The sequence below is a fragment of the Carlito syrichta genome, unplaced genomic scaffold (assembly GCF_000164805.1).
Source record: "Carlito syrichta isolate Samal-C Ts95f unplaced genomic scaffold, Tarsius_syrichta-2.0.1 Scaffold280880, whole genome shotgun sequence".
In the NCBI taxonomy this organism is placed as follows: domain Eukaryota; kingdom Metazoa; phylum Chordata; class Mammalia; order Primates; family Tarsiidae; genus Carlito; species Carlito syrichta.
This window is the reverse complement of record NW_007224976.1, coordinates 316798-341190: the sequence shown is the minus strand read 5'-3', so window position 1 is coordinate 341190 and position 24393 is coordinate 316798. Positions and strand designations below refer to the sequence as shown.

Genomic DNA, 24393 nt, shown 5'->3' with positions numbered 1-24393 from the left:
GGTCACACGTGTGTGTGGCCTCAGTAAGACAGGCACTAGGAAGAAGGAATTATATATATTATGGGTTAAGAAGGTGAATCTATAATGGCAGAATTGGAGGGAGGCCAGAATACATTAGCATTCTGTTCCCAGTGGTCTTATAGGAGAAAGATTCAAGGTGAAAATTCACTTTTTAAAACCGATATGCGTTATTGGTTTTTTTACAGGTTGGGAGCCAAATTCCACTGCTGGGTACACATAGCTCCAATGTGAAATTTGGCCTCCTAGTGCCTTTGAAGCCAATTGTATTATCTAATGACTTCAAAGGCATTTGTAAATGAATAACTTCGGGGGAGAATGTTCACCTTGGCAAGCAAGTATGGGAGAGCAAACTCTTTGCTCATTTCCATGCATTTGGTACAGCTCACCTGGAATTCAGTGTGATTTATAAGTAATGAGCATTTTGCAACAATATCTCTCGCCCTCTTCTGTATACAAATAGGTCACTCCAGGAGAAGAAATTGACACCACCTGTGCTAGGGAGCTAAAGACAGCAGTGCCCCCAATAGTCATATTCCCACCTATCAGGGTTAAAGGGAACATGCTCTTGGTTTGGTTTCATCACACCAAAGTTTGCAGTCCTTACAGAAAGCCTGCACCGGAATTAGCAAAAAGGACCCCAAGATGCCTGTGGGCGTAGGAGGTTTGTTGCTTGGGTATAAAAAGGTCCCTGGGTTAATGGTGAGGGTTTGCTCCTAGCAGTTACACGTGAGCACATCTATTTTCAGCAAAGAATAACACATAGCTCCGTAAAGTAAAATACATTTTTATAAAAGGAAAAATTGGCCTTCATACAATAAATGACTATGAAGCATGAGAATGTCTTCTAAAATCACCTCTTCTTGGTGGGGTGTGGGATGGGTACTATCAATGCTCTCAGCAGTTCTTAATATATGGATGTATTTGTAGAATTATTGAGATAAATGTGCTGGTCTTAGAAAATAACTTTTTCTTTTGCCACAGTAATAAGTTAAAAAAAAAATCAGAATGAACTTACTTCTATCTACCCAAGAAATAAAATTTAAACACTGTAAGTAAAGCAAAATCTTGTACTTTAAAAGGGGTGTCACTGTTTCCACTATAAATGACCCATTTTCTCTGGTTTGTAACTTGCTGCCATACACAATTTGCTCCAGGCTAACATACTCCCTCTATTTCATTCAAAGGCTTCAGTTTCAATTGATTCAGTCATGACTAATGCAAAAATGAGAAGGCTGGTTGTTCTGATATGAGTAGTAAATCTGAGGCTTTGTTTAATCAATATTAACTGACCACTTTAGGGTTTATAGAGAAAAGGACCCCCTCCACAAGAGGGCAATCAGAAAAGGGTATACTGTGATACTGCAGTCAATTCTTTTTATGAGAAATTTCACTACGGATGTGTGACGGGTCCACAAAAAGCCTGAGGTTTGTGGTGGAGTGTTTACAGGCTACCCTGGGGAAGGTTCTGGAGGACCTGGGTCAAAGAATGGCACTCCGTTTTTTACATCAGATGGAGGGCTTTCAACTTGAACTTGACATCTTACACAGAAAATGCCTCTGTGTTAATTAAAGTAATTGTTGTGGCTTGTGGCTAGTTGTATACAAGATCGGCATTCAAAAGCCCACAGCAATGTGGCATTTATTGGCCACATGAATGTAAGTGATTATCCTGGAAATGTGGAGGGAGGTAGCTTTAGGAGGTGGGATTTAAATGTAAACCCAGCTAGTTCATAGTACTACATTTCTGGTCTAGATTTTTCCTCCTTTATTCTATGTCAGCGTGCAGAGCTCTCTCGCTCCTTCACAGAAGCTTTTGAAGTAATGGAAATGTACTATGCGATATTTCCTTCCAGATTTTGTACTAAGACATTCGCCAATAACATGGCCTTATTATGAAGTTACATGGTAACGTCTTCAGTTTTGCCCATGGAAATTAATTATGTGGGTTCTCCACATCCCTTCTGGGTAAAAATACAGACTTGCTTTTAAGAGCTCATGTTTAATCTAACATGAGAGTCAGATGTTATATGAAGTTGTATTTTGACCTGGGTAGCAATAAAGGTCCCATGATACGTTTTGCAGCAATAAGGTGAAAATCGTAGAGCCTTGGCCAATTTGCAAATGGTGCAATCCCATTTCTCCACTTCCTTAATATTTCGTTTTCCATTCTAAGTAGAAGAGAAAGCCACTTTCTAGCTTTATAGGGTTTTAGGAAATTAGAGAGTAATACTCTAGATTAATTATGAGACATTTGGCACACACACATGCTATTTGGTGGTGATGTGAGATAACAACTAATTCTGTCTTTGTACCTTGTAATGTAGAGTGATTTACAAAATCCCAACTTAAAAGCCACATTTCGAATAAGCCTAATTTCATCAATTAGTTGGATAAAGGATTCACTAAGAAAAAAAGTGTCCTCATTAGAAAATGAAAATCAACATTCTGAAGCGTGTGGTTCTGTATGGGTGGTGCATGCACTAATGCATTATGGGAAGATGAGGGATATGATGTCAAGGGTCAGTTTAGCACACTAAGCTGTGGAGAAGTTCTTATTCAGTTAAGATAATCCTGGCCTTCGGCTCTGAAAATGGCTCAAATTATTGTTTCCAATGGCTGTGGCTCTTAAGAACGACTTGTTTACATGGATGACATGAGGAAATGGAGATGCACATGTTCTGGCAAGGTGGCCTCTACTCTGGGCCAGCTCTGCCTCCACCTCGTGCCCAACGCCAGGCGGAGTTAGGAGCACACACACACAGGCACTGGCTGGTCTCAACTACGACATGAATTGAAATGGCACAGCAGTGGGATGAAGATGGTTTCTGCACCTGTGAGCTGGAAGTCATCACCTGTTCCACTGTGGCAGTTGGCCTGGTCGTCATCACACTCATCTACCGGGTTCCCGTTGGGAGTGGTCGGTCCAGCTGTAGGTGCTGAAATAAGATCCAAGGATTACTATCTCACACCTCTGAAATGTATTCTCAAGCCTCCAGCGGTTGGATCTGCTAAAGCTTTTGCAGGAAATTTTAATCTACAGTAAGAAAGCCAGGGGCCTGGTCTGCATCTCTTTCGGGAGCTAAACATACTCGGATTCTGCAGAAAGTAGCAGAGACTGCTTTGTTTTGGTATTTGATCCATATCTGCTGAGTAGAGTTGGCTGCCTCCACACTTTATACATTGTTATCTACATAAACATCCTTTTTCTGAAAAGCTCTTGAATTCTTACTGGTTATTTATTCATGACCCCGGAGTTGAGAACTTTGATGACAAAGACTTTTCTTGAACTGTTTTTCTTTTCATTTTTAAGGTGCTAGAGAACTTGTCATGAATTCTTTTATATTCTCAGTATTTATTTAGTTTGTGAGTTTATACTATAATTTTTTCCCCAGAGGAAGTCTCAACATTCACATTTAGTGCAATATTGTTCTTTTTAAAAAACTCATTCCATTTTTCTTTAAGTAGCTTCTCAACCTGTGGGCACTCTCTCCAGAGCAGGTGTGTGAGAGAAGTTGTCTCAGATATCCTGGGGTCATTTTACCTGAACTCCCATAGGATTGCATTCCACCGTTGGCAGGTATTCCCACATCTTTGAATTTGTAGTTGAAAGGTAGCCAACATTAATCAAAGACTGCTTTTGAAGTCCTTTAAATTTAGTTCAGTCTATTTTTTTTTCAGCCTGTTACTCATTTTTGCAATCTGTTTAATATTTTACAGTTTTGGCATTACATTTCACTTTACAAGACTTGAGATAATGTACAGTTCTCTTGATGTCTGAGACTCATACGCGATGCTGGGGACAGTGGAGGGGGTAGGGGAAGCTGTTCTCTTCTAACTTCTGGCCAGTCGGAATGTGCCCTTAACTGCTGCTTTCTCAATAAAAATTTGAGACTGTTTGTTATGGTGCTTAAGTATCAAGCACTGTTACAACAAATGCAGAAACATCGCTAAATTTCAACTTCTCCGACTGCCCAAATGCACATGCCAATAATAACTAGGAAATCACCATGTACAGATAGAGCCCACACCATTTAGGCCTGCAATCCTGACTATATAAAATGCACACACGTCTCCTGGGTTCTATTTATTGCTCTCCCTGAGTTAGTAGAATCCTGACAATTGAGAGAGTTGTCTTTCTTAAGTTCTCCTTGCCCTCAATAATGTGCTGCTTTTAAGTATTTTGAACTCTCTATTCATTTTGCTGATTTTTCTGTATTCCTTATGGTGTTTATAAAGGAGGAGTTTCATATTGGAAGTAGCCCAGGGTAGTGCCTAGATTAAACTGAAAAAAAGTAGAAAGTGAATGATTTCTACACTCCAATTTTACTCTTTAAAAATGTATGATCTTCTGTGGTTCTGTTTCCTAAATACAAATGCTAGCTCAAACTTGGATGGGCACTCATGAAGGTTGGACTGGGCCGCACACTCTGCCTGGGTCCCTTTAGGTGTCTTCCCAAGAACAAGACACAGGGCAGATATTTGATTAGGGCTGATTAATCAATTTATGCGAGAAGAAAACCACTCCTTCTCACCAATTGTATTAAAAGGCTTTGGCATTCCTTTCCCCCCATATTGGTTTCTCACACAGCTCGGCTTGGGGCAACTTCCTCACTTTTGTGAGTGCCTGGAAACATCTGCAGGCAAATCCCTCTACCAACAATTTCTACCTCACTACGGAGTTGACACTGGCAAACTGCCACCAGGTTCAGTCTTTTCACCCATCCATTCACTCCACCTCCTAAATCAGAGTCGCTTTCCTGAATCCAGGCTCAAGCCCTGCATCATAGCAGACTCCCTTTTCCAGAGAGCCACATTTCTCAGTAAATTGAACAAAGGCATCTGCAGTTAGGGCAGTTCGCCCATCCCTTCTTTTTCTTGGCATCTTTGCCAAAGACCTGGCACATGGTCATTCTCAGTCTGTGTTGATAACGACTGGATAATTCAGAGGTCTGGAACATGACTACAGACACAAAAACAACCACACGGTAAAGAATGGGAGATAATGGCCTGCTTTTAAATAAACACATTGAAAAGTAGCTATGAATTATTCAGGAGGATGGTGATTGATAGCTGAAGATTCTGTAGTGCATAAGAAAAGTTTTATGGTATTTAATGTGCTCAGGAATGTAATTATATTTGGGTAGCTCAAAACACAAATAATTTTAAAACCACAAGAAGGTGATATTAAAAGGCATTCTTCAAAACAACTATGAACATATATGCTCAACTGATTAACATCTGGATGCCAACAATAGCCATTCTTTGAACTAGCCTGGAGAAAGTCCTCCACAGGGATAGAAAAGCTGGTATAGGTTACTCATTTATGTCCAAATCCAAGGCAGATGGGAATCCTATGCATAAAAATATTAAACGGTATAATAACCAACTCAAAACATTCATCGCATTCATTGAATATTAAAAGAAAGTGCAGTCCTGAGGTCAACAAGTGAACTGAATCTGCACTTGATACAACCTTCATATAATAATCTAAGTGTATGCAGTATCATCTTTAAACAGACCTTACTGTACTTTCATATATGTTATTTCCTTCAAAGTTCTGTTTTTCTGCAGTGGCCTAAGAAATTCATTCAAAATAATGTCTTGATGTCTTAGTCCAATGTTGCTGCCTGTTACTCTGTAATGGTGATCAACACTGCAGACAGAAATTGGATCAGACATAGCCTTCTAAACAATAGTTTAAAAGACAAAGGTGGCCAGGCATGGTGGCTCATGCCTGTAATCCTAGCACTTTGGGAGGCCAGGGTGGGAGGATTGATTGGATCCAGGAATTTGAGACCAGCTTAGGCAACATAGAATGACCTTGTCACCAAAAACAAATCAGTTGGGTATGGTGGCACGTGCCTGTAGTTCCAGCTACTCTAGAGGCTGAGGAAGAAGGATCACCTGAGCCCAGGAGGTTGAGGCTTGCAGTGAGCCATGATTGTGCCACTGCATTCCAGACTGGGTGACAGAGGTCTCACCCCCAACTTTAAAAAAAAAGAAAAAAGGCAAAGGAACTGGTGGTTACCAGGGGTTGGGACAGGGGAGGGAGAAGTGAGTTAACTGTTTAATGGGTAAGGGGTTTTACTTTGGGGTGATGGAAGTGTTTTGAAACTAGATAGAGGTAGTAACTGTACAATTGTGAATGTACTCATTATTACTAAGTTGTTTACTTTAAAACAGCAAACTTTATGCTTTATAAATTTTACCTCATTTATGTATTTTTGCATCAGTCTTTCTCTATCTCTATCATCCAGGCTAGATTGCAGTGGCACAATCATAGCTCACTATAGCCTCTAAATCCTGAGTTCAGGCAACCCTCTTGTTTCAGTCTCCCAAGTAGCTAGAATTATAGGCACATGCCACTACATCTGGCTTATTTTTTAATTTTGTGTGTAGAGATGGGGTATTGTTATGTTGGTCTTAAGAGATCCTCCTTTGTCATCACCTCCCAAAGTGCTGGGATTATAGGTGTGAGCTACCATGCCCAGCCAGTTATTATTTTTTAAAGGTCAAGAGAGACAATCCTATATACTCTGAGGACAGTCATGCAAACAACCATGATGGAAGTCAGATTCTGAAGGCACTGCCTCATGGTAGGTGTCAGAGTGTTGAGCCTCACAGATGAGCAGGCACAGAGATGCAGGGTCATCCATGGGAGAAAGGTGGCAATTTGCAACAGCACCATCAGGGACATAAATGCTTGAAAAAAGAAATTTAAAAAGTAGAGAATGAGATGGGACTCTGGAACTTGTAATTACCTTCCACTTCACAACCCAGCAGTTCCATCCTGAGCCCCAGCCCGCCATGAGTGGCTCTCTCGGGGTAGATCCTGAGGAATCGTGTGGAAAAAGCTGGAAAGGTCCGCAGCTCAGGTGTATCATAGTTGTTGTTGCCCTCAAAAGACTGTGAAGCATGAAAAACACAGGTCATTAAAGAAAAAAAAAAAGCCTCCCTTTTGGCACTTGTTTCTTCCCCCCTTCAGGACTCTTAATAGGGCAGAGAAATAGGCTGCATTCTACCACTTTGTAAATGGCTGACATCTCTTTCTTAAATGAGAAAGGAAAAAAAAAAAAAACAATTAAAACTTCTGTAAGAAGTGACAGATGTCATTTCTAAGAAACTTTGGAGTACACACTGAGGCTATACCAGGAGCTGAGGATCTGATGAGACACGTTTTTAAATGATATGCAGACACCCCTTGGGGAAGTGACACTTTTTCACTTTCTTGAGGTGGAGGAAGATAACTCAGGAAGAGAACTTGCCATTTTTTTAGAGCTTATACAGACACCACATTTTCAACAAATAATCTTGTTGCATTCTCTTACATGAGAGAATGCTAAACTTGGCTCTCTAGAAAAAGGAGGAGGAATTAAATTTCTGAAGTAGGAGAGAGTAAATTTAAGGTAACACAAGTGCTGTTTATTCAAGACTTGGGTTATTGAAACCCATTGAAATTGGTATTTACTTAAGAAGTATCGCCAGTTAAAGTCATTTGTAGATAAAAGACTTTCTTATATTAGGAATGTATCAAGGGTCCTGTTGAGTAATGTTCTAATGCTTGGTTGAATTGTAGTAGGGGTTGGCATCTCTTTTGAAGTGTGTTCCTAGCTTAAAGTCACTGTGACACTTTTCAGGAGCTAGGCCACCCAGTGCTGCTGCTAGATTATTTTATTTCCCCTTTATATCGGCAACAGGGTCAAAATCCTTGAGTGGAATTATAAGAAAATGGAGCAATGACTAGGTCTGTTTTCTTTTTCAAGAAATGGATAAGTCTCCCTATATATATATATATATTATTTTTTTTTTTTTTTTTTTTTCAATACCATTCTTATTCCCATCCAGAATGGGAGAAGAGGAGGTGGATTAGAAAAGTAAAATTGTTTTATCACTGGGAATATCCTTTTATATATCAAACATTGTAATGATGCTTATTGGTGTAGGGCATTGTTCTAAGTTCTTAAAATACACGAACTCATTTAATCCTCAAAACAACACTACAAGGTAAATTCTATTATTATTCCCCTTTAACAGATGAGGAAATTGAGGAACACAGAGGTCAAGTAATTTGTCTGTGGCCATACAAACAGTACTTGGCAGAAGCAACATGCAAACCCTGGCAGTCTTAACTAGTACATTTTACCACACCACTACAATGCCTCTATCCTTAGAATTCATCTAGTTGAGTCTTCTTATTTTAATACGTGAAAATATCATAGTCCAAGAAATGTCTGTTCTTAAGATCACACATTTAGTTTCATTAATTTGTCTTTAATTTGATGCACACAGGGCTACTAGACCTGGTAGATTAGATGGAGTAACTGGCCAGCCTCAGGCCATGCCAGTCAGGAGTGGGAACTGGGCCCAATAGCTGGACCAGGACGTCATAAAGATGTGTCCATTCAGTGTGCAAATGTCATGACAAAATATGGAAGCATGTAAGTGAAGACAGACAGATTGGGTAGGCTGTAACAGAACCAGGGGTTTCTGAGTTCTAGAAGTAAATTAATTGGCCTTTTGCAACTCAGAAAAGCCTCTAGGAATTTAAAAATGCATTGCTAACATAGACCTGACTCTTCCAATTAAAGTTTCCTTCTATTTTTTTTTTTTTTGTATCAAGATTAAATTCACTATTGGGGTTCTGTGCTCTTTATAGAACTGCAATTGCTGCCAGTAATTGAGAATCTGACACATATTATTGTTAGACCCAATTAAGTTGTTGTCAGTAAGATACTAATTATAATGAAAATACCATTACTACACATGCAAGTTCCGTCTATATTCACACAGCTCCAAAGATCATAGGAGAAAAGCATTTACATCTATGGAATCCCAGGCTCGTCTCTTAATTTTAACCTGAGCAAAAAATTAACACAACGTAAATACGTTCTGAAAGCTGTCAGTGGTGAGCTGGGAGAATATTAGCAGTGAAAACCCATATGGAACTAGGCTAACTTTGATAGCAGAAATATGCTTATGAATTCTCTTTGTGCTCTGTTGCTAATCATGTTTTAGAAGATGAGGGCTTTGAGTGTTTGTGTCTTCTATCTGTTCCTGAAAAGCCTAGTTAATTCAAAGACTCTGATAGAGCTGATCCATCACGTCCTATTTGGGGTTAGGGAGTGAGGCAAGGACAGAGAGGATTTTAAATCTATCAAGATGCATTTCATTTCACAAAACAGAGGACTCATTTCACTTTCTGATAAAGGGTACTTGGCATCTGAAGCAGATAACCTTCATTTGTAAAATTAAATATAGCATGTTTTAAAAATCTTTATATAACTTTAAAAATATGCAGTGCTCTAAAATGGAAGGTTTTACCAGTTTCCTTTTTCATCTTAGAGATGTTTATTTCAGTGGAGAGGCAGATTAGGAATCATAGATTGGACTCCATATAAACAATTTAGAAGCTTTTATGGTTTCAAATATCACAGGAAGATGATGGATAGAAATGTATTTTAAGGATAAACCCTAACACATTTAACCAATCTTGAATTGGGTATCTGGTTCAAGTTGAAAATCATGCATTGGCTTCCTTGTTAAATTCTATATTCAATTTACTGCAATAGAGAGGTAGCTTCTGACTTGATTCACACATGTGAATGAGACGAAGATGGGGAAGCATACAACGCAGTCTATCAAAAGCACATGGTGATTTGTTTTCTCTCTTCCTCCGAACCCTAATGTTGAGGAACATGTCACACCAGCACAGGCTGCCATCGACAGCCCGACAGCCGCAGGAAGTTGTTGATTTGCAGCATATTCACACTTCCTGATGCAGTCACCATGCTGCTGCTCCTCAGAAAAGATCGGTTCATCCGGAACTCCAGTTTCTGCTGTTTATTTTACTTTTTCTTTTCCCCAAACAAGAGGGCAGACTTAAAAGGGGAACATGAACTGGACATAAGAAAGAAGATAGTTGCACAGAGATAAATATAACACTGACAGTGTTTTAGAAACCATAAGTAAAGGAGGGAAGAGATGGGGGAGAGATTGGTACATTCCTGACAGCATGAGCCCTGCTGGTGGCCCTCTGCTCTGGTGCTGACCCACAGCCCATGGGAGACAGGGCAGTCTCCTCTGAGCCCCCACACCTGGAGAGAGTGGGAGCTGGCAGCACTTCCTGGCTGGGTTCCTGCCTGCAACGCCTTTGGCTTGAGTCATGATATGGAGCCATATTTCCACACTTGCAGAGAGTGGGAGCCAGGATAATATTCCCTCCAATGAGTTAAAATCTCTTTTCTTCACAAGAGAAGTAGGGCCTGGGCAAAGAAGGATTGGAAAGGCTAAGCCCAAAAGGCAGATTGTATTGGTGGGAGAAGTATCCTCAGCTGAATATAATTCGTACACTGAATACAGAACCTAAATTACTGCCTGTCTGTGGACTGTTCCTTATTTGAATCCTAAACTGGCTGTTGGGCCACCCAGCACGCTCCGGGGCGTCCTTTCCAAGTTGCTATTGTATGCTCAGGAAATGCAAATAAATTCAGCTATCAGTCTTAGTAAAACATAATAACTAAGGTAGATCTGTTTGGTTAAAAAATTATACCACATGTTTGGGGGATGTTGGAATATTTTTATATTGAGATTTCCCCTTTTCTTTTCACTGAAGTATCAAGAGCCAACTGCATCTTAAAAGGTTCCAAGGCTGAGCTTGGTGGCTCAGCCTGCAATCCCAGCACTTTGGGAGGCTGAGGCAAATGGATTGCCTGAGTCTGCGAGTTCGAGACCAGCCCAGACAAATTGGCGAGACCTTGTCTCTACAATAAAAATAAAATATTAGCCGGGCATGGTAGCGCGCACCTGTAATTCTGGCTGAGGCAGAAGGATCACTGGAGTCCAGCAAGTCAACGCTGGGGTGGCCGTGAGTGTGCCACTGCACTCCAGCCTGGGCGACGGAGTGAGACTCCAACTCAAAAAAAAAAAAAAAAAAAGGCTCCGAAACATAAAAAATAAACTTAAGCATTATTCACAACAGCTGAAAGGCAGAAACAACCTGCATGTCCATCAATGGATAAATATAAGCAAAATGTGGTCTATACATACAATGAAACATGATCTGGCCTTAAGAAGGATGGAAATTCTGATACATGCTACAACATGGATGAGCCTTAAAGACATTATGCTGAGCAACACAAACCAGCTACACACACACACAAACAACCCTATAAAGCTTTTAGAGTCATTAAATTCATAGAGGTAGAAAGTAAAGGTGGTCAGAGGCTGAGGGTGGAGGGAATGGGAGTTACTGCTTAATGGGGACAGAGTTTCAGTTCTACAAGATGAGAAAGTTCTAGAGATTGGCTGTACAGCAATCTGAACATACTTAACACTACGAAACTACGCACTTAAAAAGGTTAAGATGGTAAATTTGATATTACATGTATTTTACCACAATTAAAAATTTACAAACAAAACAAAACATTTAAACCGGGAGTGGGTGAGAGAAGAGAAAGATGAGACCCCAACTGATGGAGTAGCATCTGCAGGCAGGTTCTGAGTTCTTGCTGGATTTCTGCTGTGAATCCCTGCTGCTCTGTCTCCTGTCTGCATGTTGAGAGTTGTCTGGCTGCCCGTCCTTCCCCACAGGGAGGGAAAGTAGACTAGCAATGCAATTCTAACATTGCTTTTTGCACCTTATTCCTGTCTTCCTTGGAATCAGAGTCTCACAGACACCATTATACACTTACCTCCTCTGATCTCCCGGCTGGAAGACAATAAGAAGGAGCAATTCCTCAGGAAAATGCTGGAGATCCCTGGCATAAGTCAAGGATGCAAAGAATGACTGACTTCTTCGCTGTCCCTAGCCCTCACCTTGGCTTTGCGCTTGCTGTCGTCCATGATCATTTTCCAGTCTGAGCCGTTGTTGCTGTACCCGATCTTGAACTTCCTCATGAACACCTTGTTCTCTCGGTGTTTCCCACCCTGAACGATGATGCCCCTCACGATCTTCTCCTCTCCCAGGTCTACTTGGAGCCACTCGTTGATGTATGGGTGAGGTGCGGGTGGCAGTGCCCAGCCAGAGCGACTGGTCACCAGGCGAATGTTTTCAGGCATCCAGTTTCTGTCCCCTTGGTTTGATGCTGTGATCTGGGAGTCAGAAATGAGTCCCGACACCATACCCAACATTCCTGAGCAAGGATAATCTAGGAGGTGAAATAAAATAGATAAAGTCAAATAAATTTCTGGGAGACTCCATACTTAGAAATAAAATACAACATATGGGATCAACATATGGTCTTGTACCCATTCATACACAATGTTCAACATCTGGGCTTTTTTAAAAATAGTAGACTAAAGTCTACCCTCCCGCAAACCTTTCTCCTGCTCTTTCTGAACTGCCCCCTACACTCATGGCCCAGTGATCTTCAATAAGAGCATACATTTCCCTCCTTTTGAGGTCTTCTAAGTTTAATGTCACGCTATTGATGTTCTAGTCTTGTTGACATCCAGAAGTTATCCCTTGATCAAGTATAGACCCCGCCCCAAAGAAGTTCAGATATGTTGGCAATGTGTGAAGAAATATCCAACAGCAAGAAAGATGCCAAAACAAAGCTAAGAAGAAGGGAATCTGGAGGTACAGAGAAAGCAATGTGTGACTGAGTCTGAGAGGCAGTAGAGGACCTGCCAAGGAGGTGGCATTGGATTGAATGTTAAAGGATAGCACCCACCTTCTCCCAGCTGTCCTCCTCACCCCTATTTCTAATTGCATTGGGAGCTTTCCATATGAATGTCCTATTGTCATCTCAAGTGTCCCATGTCCAGGGAAAGATAGCCCTTCCCCCTTGATATTAAACTTCACTGAACCATGTATTTTAATTTGTAACATCTCTAATCAGCTAGTGCCTGCCTACTTGTCTTTTCCTATTTTTCATTTTCTATTTCTTTTCCACTGCCAAATCTTGTCATATTTTCATTAAAAAAACCAGCAAACAAACAAAACTAAAAAAACTTGGGCCTGCCCTGCTTTCTCTCTCTCTCTCTCTCTCTCTCTCTTTTTTTTTTTTTGGTATAATCCTGACCTGAGCACCTTGGCCAGGGTATTACACGGTCTCTGGGTTGGCCTCCCAGACAAAAGTTTGAACCTCCACCACACTAATTGCCATATAACTTTTCATAAAATGCCATTCTCATGCTCAAAAATCTCCCATTGCTTAGTGAAAGGAGCCTGACACAAAAGGACAGTATTATATGATTTCATGGATATGGGATTCCTAGGGTAGTCAAATTCAGAGAGACAGCAGAATGATGGCTGCCAGGGCCTAGGGGGAAAGAGGTTGGAGAATCAGTGCTTCATGAGTACTGAGTTTCAGTTTGAGATGATGAAAACATTCTGGAGAAGGATGGTGGTGATGACTGCACAACAATGTGATTGTACTTAATGCAACAGAATTGTACACTTAAAAGTGGCAAATTTGATGTTATACATTTTTTGACACAAAAAAAGAAAAAGATCTTTAAAAGAGATCTACCTTGGCTCTCTATTATTTATAGGCAGGTATCAAAAGTCTATCTGGGATGGGTGCTGTGGCTTAGCCTGTAATCCCAGCATTGTGGGAGGCCGAGGCAAGAGGACTGCCTGAGCCCGGGGGTTCGAGACCAGCCTGAGCAACTTGGTGAGACCTCATTTCTATAATAAATCACAAAAAATTTAGCTGGGCGTGGTGGTGTACATCTGTAGTTCCAGCTATTTGAAAGGCTGAGGCAGAAGGATTGTCTAAGCTCAGTGGGTCAAGGCTGCAGTGGCCGTGAGTGTGCCACTGTACTCCTGCCTGGGTGACAGAGTGAGACTTCAATTAAAAAAAAAAAAGTCTGTCTGGCTTTCAAGACCCTCATTTTGGTTTCATCTCAATTCTCTATTCCTGACAATATATCCCGGTTAATCAAATCTCTTCTCAGACTCAGTAGACATAACCCCCACCATTGTCTTTGCCTATGGCTCATCATGAGAACTTCTCAGATGGCTCCAGGTTTCGTTCTGAGCTCTCCCTTCTCAGAAACACAATGGGCAGGTATGGTAGGTGGCAAAGGGCTTAGCCTTCCACTGTTTCCCCGGTGTTTTAAGACTGTAGGTCTTGCCTCTGCAGCTGGATTAGAAGAACCTCGAAGGCAATTCACAGTATCCTAGATCTTTTCATATCTTCTACAGCAGCCCAATTAGACTTTGAGCACAGGAGAGAACCAGTCATTGATTGATTGGTGGCTTAATAACAAAATGTCCAAAATCTCGGTTATTACACTTCCAATGTAGTACATTTCAATCAATGACATGTACAGGAATGTTAACCTATTTTTCTGGAAAACAACTAAATTTTGCATAATCTAATAAAAATTGAGCCTGAAAATACAGCCACACTAAGTGAGAGGTATGCATTGAATGCAATTAAACTATGTTTGCATTATCAGCTGAACCTTAACAGTTCAGATCATATTACTGTTTTACGCACACATATGCATGTATTTTTCTTTTTTTTTTTAAACAGGGTCTTCCTCTGTCGCCCAGGCTGGAGTACAATGGTGTGGTCATAGTTCACTGCAGCCTCCAAGTTCTGGGCTCAAGCAATCCTCCCGTTCAGTCTCCCAAGTAGATGAGACTACAGGTAAGTGCCACCATACCCAGCTATTTTTTTTACTTTTACATTTTTTGTAAAGATGGGGGTCTCACTATATAGACCAGACTAGTCTTGAACTTCTGGCCTCAAGTGATCCTCCTGCCTTGCCCTCTCAAAGCACTGAGATGACAGGTATGAGACACTGTGCCCAGTTATGCATGTATTTTTCAACCAGGCATGCAAGGCCTTCCATGTCATATCCTTACAAGGTCTCTTCCCATTCACTCTTTACTACAGCCAACTGACATGAAGAACTTCCCCACCTCGGGGGATGCAGAGGTTTTCTTTTTTCTGTCCCCTCTACTAGGAACTCCTCATCATCTCACCTTTTTCCACTATCTGAACTGCTTAAAATCTTGACCCATTTTTCAAATGTCACAGCATTTATCCAGTTTTTCTAGTCTCTGCAATAGGACATGGTTTCCCTTTACTGGGACTCTTTAAAAACTTTGCAATTCTCATATGCTGATGATCATAGACAGTTCTGTGAATGGCTGGTCTTTGCCTCCTCAGATATTAACTTCTTTGAGGACATGAACCAAGTCATATTTTTCTATTTTCTATGACTCCTTATGCCCTGTTTTATACATAGTATTTGCTCAACAAATATTTGTCTAATGAATCAACTTAATACAATAAAAGGCAGTTGTCGTTTTCTCAAGTGCCCTTTCCTGTAATTCAGCTGCAGTGTTTGCTCCAGACTGGGTTCTGGAAACCAAGAATAAACTCATTGGGGATTAGAAAAAGATTTACAAAAATTATTTTACTGAGGGACTATGAAACAATAGTGTTAACATAGAAATCATTTTGTGTGTGTGTGTGTGTGTGTGTGTGTGTGTGTGTGTGTGTGCCACCATGGTCACACCTGCCTGATTCAAAACCAGCTTTTATAAAGGCAATGTTTAGCTGATAATGGGGACCAGATGTTGCCATTTGGAGGAAAACATAATTAACTTGGATATTGTAAGGAGAGCAGAACCGTCACCAGATTAATGCCCTTTCTTCAGTGCAGAGCTGGCTGGGACACGGTTTACATATCCACAGACCGAGAGATGCCCAGCCCCATTCAGCCCACATATCCACAGTGCAAAGTTAGAATGTTATTCCTTCTGTATGTCAGCCTCAACCAAAAAAAAGAAAGAAGAAGCACCTTGATTTGTCTTTGACTGAAAACTATGTGATAAGCTTTTTATAATAATTGGGAGGAAAACAATATTAACAATTAATTAAATATTTGAATGAGACGCCAGTTTGTAACTGTTCCTCCACAGCAGCTGACTCAGAGGTGGTTTAGCCTGGTTACATGTCAAAACTTTTGGAAACAGTGCTGCCATATTTACCAAACAACAAAACAAGAAACAAGATACCCAGCTACCTTAAAATTTCAGAGAAACAATGAGTCCTTTTTCAGTATTCTCATGTCTCAAATATTGCATGGGACAGACTTACACTAAAAAATTATCTGTGTTTATCTGCATCAAATTTAACTGGACATTCTGTATTTTACCTGGCAACTCTGTTTGGAAAGCTTAAAACCAGTTCTGGATGGCAGGGAGAAATGAGATTGAGGCGGTTGTTTTTCAGTGATATTATTCAACAGTAAATCTCTGTACTCAGCTTTAATGGAAAAACTGAGATATACTAGTAAATCAAATATCCAGTTAACCAATTTTCAAAGAATGAGAAAGTAATAATTGCATTTGATGGGAGACCCTGAAGGAGCATAATTAAATCTTTCTTTGATGACTCAGAAAGCACCTCTGGAAATTCTGGTATCTGGGACCATCACTGTGAATTCTGATTGACTTAGAGGCACTGGGTAATAGACTTCTAGTTCACAAACACAAGGCAGCAGAGATCCTAGTGAGTTCTCATACATTAAGCAGTAACCTGCCAATATTAGTTTCACCAGTTTCCATCCTTGCCGAGATGATGCAGTCTACTTTGTCAAAATAGTGAAAATATTCCTTTGTCAATCACCTATAAATCAGAATGGTTAGCTACAATCTAGTCTTCTTTGTATTTCTATATGACGACAACCATCATATACTCTGTATTTTTTAGGATTACTATATTTCTAAACAGCAATTACTGAATGCAAAAACTAGGTTACAACTTAAGACTCTGGTGGCTTTGGAAGTCAAGTGATTTATTTCCCATGGTAATATCTATCTATCTATCTATCTATCTATCTATCTATCTATCTATCTATCTATCTATCTTTATTTATAAGATAGGATCTTGCTTTGTCATCCAGGCTGAAGAACAGTGGCCAGATCATACTCACTGCAGTCTCCAACTCCTGGGATCAGGTGATCCTCTCACCTCAGCTTCCTGAGTAGCTGGGATTACAGGCACACAATACCATGCCCAGTTAATTTTCAAATGTTTTAGAGATGGGGGTCTTGCTATGTTTCCCAGCCTGTCTTGAACTCCTAGCCTCAAGTGATCCTCCCACTTCGGTCTCCCAAAGCGTTGGGATTACAGGTGTAAATCACTGAGCCCAGTTCTATGGTAACTTTTAATTTGGTAGGGTTTTTTTTCCCAGATTGAGTGAGTTATGGCTACTCAACAAGAGAGAGTGAAAATTGGTGGTCCAGCTACTTGTTTGTCAGAAGGCATGAGTAGATCTTCCATTCATTCATTAAAAAATAACCGCTGAGCACGTGTTATGTTCCATCATACAGGGCACAACAAAAAATAAGGCAAATGGCCCAAGCTGCCATAGACGTTCTAGTCAAGCAGTAATAGTGCAATCCTCTTCTTTTACTAATCTCCACTCTGAGGAGAACAGGGCTTCAAAAAGAGAAAATTATCTAATTCTGGTAACCAAGCAGAAAACTCTGATATCATTGTCTTATTGGAGGCTTCATTTGCTGAGGCTTATTCCAGCTTCGATTTATTTACTGCTTTAATTTACAGCACCATTTAGTGGGCACTTACTCTCACCCAGGTGTGTTACAAATATTCTTTCTCATATTACTCCTCATTACAGCTGCATTAAGGTGAATCTTATAGGCCAGGAAATGGAGATCAGAGGGACCAAATGTCTTGTTCATGGTCACACATTCACTAAGTGGACAGTCTGTGGCCATGCCTGGATATGTCTGCATACCTTCTGCCCATGTGACCATTGTCATAACATGCTGGCCTTTCCAAAATCCCGCCTAGATCAATTACTTGGAGATTAGAGTCATTTTACTAGAAGGTATTAAAAGTATAGTGGGGGGTCATGATAAAGAAATTGGCACTTGGAACCTAAAAGCAGTACTTTATCTGAAAATTAAATAGCCACTTAAAAATTATGTATGAAAACATTAGCGTATGCTACTTTGGATATCTATGTTTAGATAACTAGATAATGTAACTATTTTTTAATAATCTAATACATATTTGACAACTTTGATCATGTTACTAGAATTATCTCTCAGGGAAATCCTTGTGAAAATTTTAAAAAAACAGTTTGGGTTTAAATAAGTATCTCATTCAACTAAAAGGATATGATATAAATCTCTAAGAGTCTGGAATTCAGAGTTCAGACTAATATGTTTGGAGTCTTTATAAAGTTTACTTCTTTTTTTTTTTTTTAACATAGTGACATGAGATAAGGTTGGAGAAATGGCCAGAAATTTCCACCCAGATCTCAAGTGGCCTTGTTTCTTTGAATTTATGGGTAGTCTCTCGAATGCGTAATGCTCTGAAAATGACCTAGAACTTTCTGTCATTTAACTGCTGATTGAAAATAAAGCCAAGATTATATCTAACTTTTCAGTCCTTTTTTCCTCCAAACCTCTCTCCACCTAATTTCTGCCTCTAAGGTCTTGACTTTTCTAAGTCTTAGATCCTAAAACAATAAACAAGTCAGTCTCTAGGATGGAAATAAATAAAATTTTGGTAAAAAATCAGATGCCAGTTTTTACTTTCAAAAATGAACTTTACTGTAAACTGTTTCCACGCTTTACTACCTCTTCTCAAAATTGCTGGTAATTTCATGGAAAATTACCAAGGTCATTTTTTTTCCTTCACAAGTCAGTATTTTTCTTCTCTAAAAATAATTATACTAAAGAGTATAAACATAAAAATGGATGAAAAATTAAGAATGCTAAATAAATATACTAACATAATATTGAAAAGTAGTTCATAGATTTTTGGAAGTTGTTCACTTTTAACTGCTTTTTAGTGAATCAGTCTTTTGATTCTGTGTTTGAACTTGTAAGCTTACTATGAAAATTGCTCTGGTTCTTATGTTTGTTTTTTAATAAAAGCTTTACAATGTGTTTACTTAAATGGAAAGAAATTCGAATATGACTGCTATTTGCTATCGAATACAGAATAGTCATACAAGAAAAGTAAGGACAATTAATAGCAGCACTGACGACCATAGAAATGCAGTGAGAATAACAGTCAGAACTATTTTACCTCCAGCTCCTTCCTGACCTGGCCCTCTCTTTCAGTCACTTAGTCTTTCAGTATCTCACCTTATTCATCTCTTAAATGGGCATAATCCATTTACTTATTCTATATTTAACACAGAGTTTTAAAAGCCCAATCATGTTTGAAGAAACAAATTAAAAACTAGAAATATTTATGAGTTGATATCTAATTTTGGTATATTCATTCTATAAAAAATAGATATAAAGACAAAACCTAAGAGAAAGTTGTCAGGGTTGTTAGTGAATAAAAAGAGAAATTCTCATAAATTAAACTCCTTCTTAACTGTAGCTCATGAAGCCACCTCTAGGATTCAAAATTTAAAAAGTAAAGCCAGGAGAACACGTCATGCAACAGTTATTGTGAATCTAAGTACTGGCCCGTGTGCTGAATACCAGGAAGCAGAGGTGAAAAGGCATGGTACGTGCCTTCACAGAGCTTACAGTCTAGTACAAATGGGAACACTAAACAAACACCTATCTCATGCCAGGCTGTGCCAAATGATTTATGTTCATCATATCCATCATCACAACTAGCCTATGTGGTATATCATAACTATTTTCTAGGTGAAGTAACTAAGGCTTTGAAATGTAAGTATATTGTCCAAAGAAGCAGGCTAGTAAGTAGTAAGGTAGATTTGAACTCAGATTTGTCTAAATCCAAAGTATACATGCTCTTAACTACTAAACAAAAATGACTGCATAGCTGAGCGCAGAGGCTCATACCTGTAATACCAGAACTTTGGGAGGCTCAGGTGGGAGGATTGCTTGAGGCCAAGAGTACAAAACTATCTTGGGCAACATCAAAAGACCCTCTGCCCCCAGCTCTACAAAAAAGAAAAAGAAAAAAAAAATTAGCCAAGCATGATGGCATGTGCCTGTAGTCCCAGCCACTTGGGAGGCTAGAGTGAGAGGATGCTGAGCCTAGGAGTTTGAGGCTGCTGTGAGCTATAATCATACCACTGTACTCCAGCTTGGGCAACAGAGTGAGGTCCCATTTCCAAATAATAATAACAATAATAATTTAAAAAAATGACTGCATTTATACACAATTATTCTTGCTGTATTTAAAGATCAGCATACATCAAAACAGGGCAATCTTCACGCTGGAGCTTACCTGTTATCTTGCAGCCATATACTTCAAATCTCATAGATATGCCAGTTTCCCAAGTTACAGGCTTGATTCGGACAAATCGAGTTATCAGTGTTTTGGGGAAAACTCCAAACACAACATCTGTGGGGTTGGTGTTTCCCTGAAAGATCTAGATGGAAAAAGAAAAGGCCTTTATCAGCGGACTTTTGGGATTTAAAACAAATCCAAAAATGTGTTTTCACAAATGATTGTAAAAATTATCTGCCATTTTAGCATTGTGTATCAAAGTTGAGGTGGCATTAATAACCTGACATGTTATTTTTTTCAAATGAAGACAATCAGAAAGAATCACGTCTAATATAGAATGTTATCCTAATCATCTATTCAGTTTTATGAGAGGTTAGAGCACTATTACAAGAATAGCATTTATTAAAGAATACAAGCTATTAGCTAAAAAGTATGAAGTTGTTAACTTTTTCAGAGGACTTACAGAACACTGTAGATGTGGCATGGGAAGTATCACTATTTTACTTTCCCAAGAACCCCCAGAAGGAATGCTATTGGAGTTCAGAGCAGGGGCTGGCTTTTTGAAATTCTAGGTTATGTTCCCAGCTATAGGATGAGGTCAAATGGCGCTCTCCCTTCTGGCTTTAGTCCTTGATGGAAAGATCTTATCCCTCACATGAATTCATGACTTTAATCCTTTTTTGGTTATTGGTAAAATTTGTTTTAGTGCTCAAAGTCAAAAATGAGTTATGAATGATTGTTAACTGAAACTCAGCTTTTCCGGGGCTTCTGCTTCTAGCTTTAAATGGAATCATTTTATTTTAAGGAAGATGAGGTGCGTGACTACAGATGCACTGAGTTTCCAATCAGTTTCCCACAAGCAACTGTTGGGTCACTCTGCCTTCAGATTTCTGAGCGACTTTAGCATCTCTCTCGGGGCTACAGTCATGTTCTCTAGTAAGATCTCTGAGGGGTGGAGAGCTTTGCTGTTGTAGAACACTCTGGCCTCCCCTTTCTTGGATATTACTTCAGCCTTGGGCTGGGAACAGCCAGTGTCACAGTGGCATTCTCAAGTTCTGTGCCTGGTGCATTTAGCACATGTTCCTCTGCACAGCCGGGTCAGACTCCACCTCTCAGGCTGCATAATGAGAGTGTGACTGGGCCTACCAGAGGCCTGGAGATTCCTTTCCACCTTTCTAGGAACATACATGGAGGAGGACTACAGTTTTCCAAGGCTTGCTCTTCCCCCTGGGAAAAAGGGCTGTAAAAGTTGGGCTGGTGTTTTTACTTCATTGAGTTTTAAGCGGCCTGCATAACGGAAGGTGGTCAAACGCTTTATAAAGTTGGTTGTTAGGCTGATCTCTCTCTGGAGACGACTCATATCCTCATTTATCCTAGCCTGTGATGGCCTTTAGCTTTCTGTCCTACTTCAGAATCTCTCTGTGGGAAGCAATCTGTGTGGGAGCATGTTTGTGTGACAAAGAATAATGGGTAACTGCCAGAAGAGTAGAGCCCCCTATAACAGTGCTCTCCTTATGGGGTCTGCGTGTCCATGTCCGAGGCAGGCCAGAAGTCTGGTAGGAAGGCTGCGTGCTGGGATGCAGGTTGAGGGGTGTGCATTTCTCTCACAAAGAGAGAGTTTTATGTGCGCTGGAAACCATGTAAGTTCACACATTCTCTCCAACATAAAGAGGGTTGCTGGAGTAGTCACTGGTTGAAGGCTGCTCTTGCTGAAGTACTAGGGCCCACACTCCCTGAGGAATGCAGGATAGAGGCCACAGGGGCCCCAAAGGACAGGGAAAGGCAGGGTGGGCAGTATTAACTAGACTCCAGCTGAATGTTTTGATTTCATTTAGATTCAACTAAAGTGCTCAGACAGATGCCAAGTCTTTATCTCTGCTGAACCCTTCCTTATTCTTTCTGCCTCCTGCCCTGGAAACCCTCCTATGTGCCAGGGAGTTCCCAGGGCAAGCTGTGTGCACTCTCAGATACTCCTGGAATCTCTGTGTACTCTCCAGTAGCCCCTTCTGGACCATGCAGACAACTGGTGGATAGTAGCTTAAGAGGACATCTTGGAGAAGTAGCCTTTATTTTTTTAAAGAAATGGCCTGAAGGCCTAGGGTCAGTTTTCTCACTCCCTCTGGGTTCTTTTGTTGGTGGATATGTCCTTAGCATTTGTGGGTTTTTTGGTTTGTTTGAAACTAAAGCAAACTTGAATGGAATTAGAGAACATCATCTTAAGTGAACTAACGCAGGAATAGAAAACCAAACACCGCATGTTCTTACTTATAATGGGAGATAAACCAAGGATCCACAAAGACACAGAGAATGGTATGATGGACAGTGGAGGCTCAGAAGGGGGAGGGGGGAAGGGGCAGAGAGACAAAAAATCACCTAGTGGGTACAATGTGCACAGATGGGGTGGAGGGTACACTTAAGGTCCAGGCCAAAAACTATTTGTATCCTCTAAAGCTATTGAAATAATAATTATAATAACAATAAAAATAAAAATAAACTAAAACACAATTTCAAAAATCTACTCTAAAACAAGAATAAGTCATGAAACTAGGGGCCAAAATGTATTCACTTCATCTCCAGGAGCACTGACTATGGAGAATTTTTCTTCCCACGATGGAGAGTTATTTCCATGTCTTCCAGGGCTAAATCCTGGCCCTGAACTTGCCTGCCCATGGAATTTTCCTCCCATGGAACAGCTGTCCAACCGTATCTGCTTCCATCTTGCCTGCCCTGAATGAGAGTGGGGGTTTTGCTGCTAATCAAAAGGAATTAATAGTTCTTCTCTCACTTAACACCCAGGAGGCTTTTCTCAGTTTCAGACCCCGAAGGAGAAAATCAAGTCCGTGGTCACTCAAGAGACAAGGACACGCTAATTGGCCTCTTCCCAAGCCCATCATTGCAAGTTACCTGGATCTTTGCTACTACCCCATCAATTTCTTGTGCTTTACCCAGCCTCCAGGGCAAGCTTTTAATTTCTGGGAGACAGTGGTTATGAATTCTCAGAAATCTTTTGATTAGTAAATCAGAGCAAGTATAACTTCAAATAAACAGGCAGGCTGAGAAAAACATCTTAGTTCCAAATGATTTAGGGCAGAGTGCCCAGGGACATGGCGTGGTCTGTGTTGCCGTCTTGGCTGAAAGCAATGAGGAGGTAGTATGTTATTTGTGTGATCTCAGGAAACACAATGAAATACCTCTAGTTCCATCCGTTCTTACAAGAAGCAGCCAAATGCACTTGTAAATTAGTTTGTGAGCCACAGTGGGTAGATGAAAAGATGTTTTCTAAAACTGGCCCATTACAGAGAGAATCTATGAAAGAGAATGAAGAAATATGGGGGGGGAGCAAAACCAAACCCCAAATTCCTAAGGTTCTAAGAGGACAGTGTTTATCCTATGCATAGTCCGTGTCCCTGTGGGAGGCTTAAAGTAATTCTTGAGTCTGACACTTAATTTGCCCGGTATTGACTTTTCTTGGAAACATCCGTATAATTTCCTCTTGGCTTCTGGATCTGGGAACATGAGACCCCTTGGTCAGATTTAAACCTCTAATTGCACTTTTCATTTTAAATCAATTCAAAAATAAACCAGTCCAGACAGAAAGCTCCCAAACAAACAAGTAAAAATTGATCATGCATTTACAGAGACTGAACTGGTTGAGGGGGAGGCAGCCAAACTTACAACAGGTTTATTTCCTTCTTTTATGGTGATCCAGTCTTCCCCATTGGAGCTGATGTCTATCTTGTAAGTTTTGACATAATATTTCTTCTTGGTTTCTTTTGAAATAGCACCCTGTGTCCCGACAGCAGTGACGAAGCGTAGGAGGCCCAAGTCTACCTGCAAGACAGTTACAAGTGTGGTCAGTCATCCCTGTACCACCATAACCTGCAGCATCTGTTTTTGTTTGTTTGTTTTTTTAGAGACAGGGTCTTGCTCTGTCCCCCACGCTGGGGCACAGTGGTGCCGTCATAGCTCACTGCAGCCTCAACTCCCTGGGCTCAAGTGATCCTCCTGCCTCAGCCTTCCCCATGTAGCTGGGACTACAGGTGCACACCACAGCACCTGACTTCCATGTGACATAGTTTTCTGTGGGCTCCACGTTGTAGTTTTCATCATTTTCATCCACCTGGGATCAACAGGACTTAATTCCATCTGGTGTCAACAACCCCTGATTCCCCATTCCATTTCATCTAAAGAAAGGCGAGGGCATGGTAAG

At 40.4% G+C, this 24393-nt stretch overlaps 1 protein-coding gene across 3 annotated transcripts in view; it reads right to left on the bottom strand.

Moving 5' to 3' along the window:
- NRP1 (neuropilin 1) overlaps nucleotides 1–24393 on the bottom strand; it is a 141957-nt gene that overhangs the window by 18826 nt on the left and 98738 nt on the right. For 2 of the 3 annotated variants that reach the window (XM_021709759.1, XM_021709760.1), the window contains exons 7-11: nucleotides 23859–24014; nucleotides 20181–20325; nucleotides 11836–12167; nucleotides 6783–6927; nucleotides 2874–2957 (exon numbers count right to left, since the gene is read on the bottom strand). In XM_021709759.1, coding sequence (XP_021565434.1) covers nucleotides 2874–2957; nucleotides 6783–6927; nucleotides 11836–12167; nucleotides 20181–20325; nucleotides 23859–24014 — 862 coding nt within the window. Of the gene's footprint in view, nucleotides 1–2852; nucleotides 2958–6782; nucleotides 6928–11835; nucleotides 12168–20180; nucleotides 20326–23858; nucleotides 24015–24393 lie in introns of all 3 variants that reach the window. The other variant, XM_008052551.2, reaches the window with a different exon arrangement.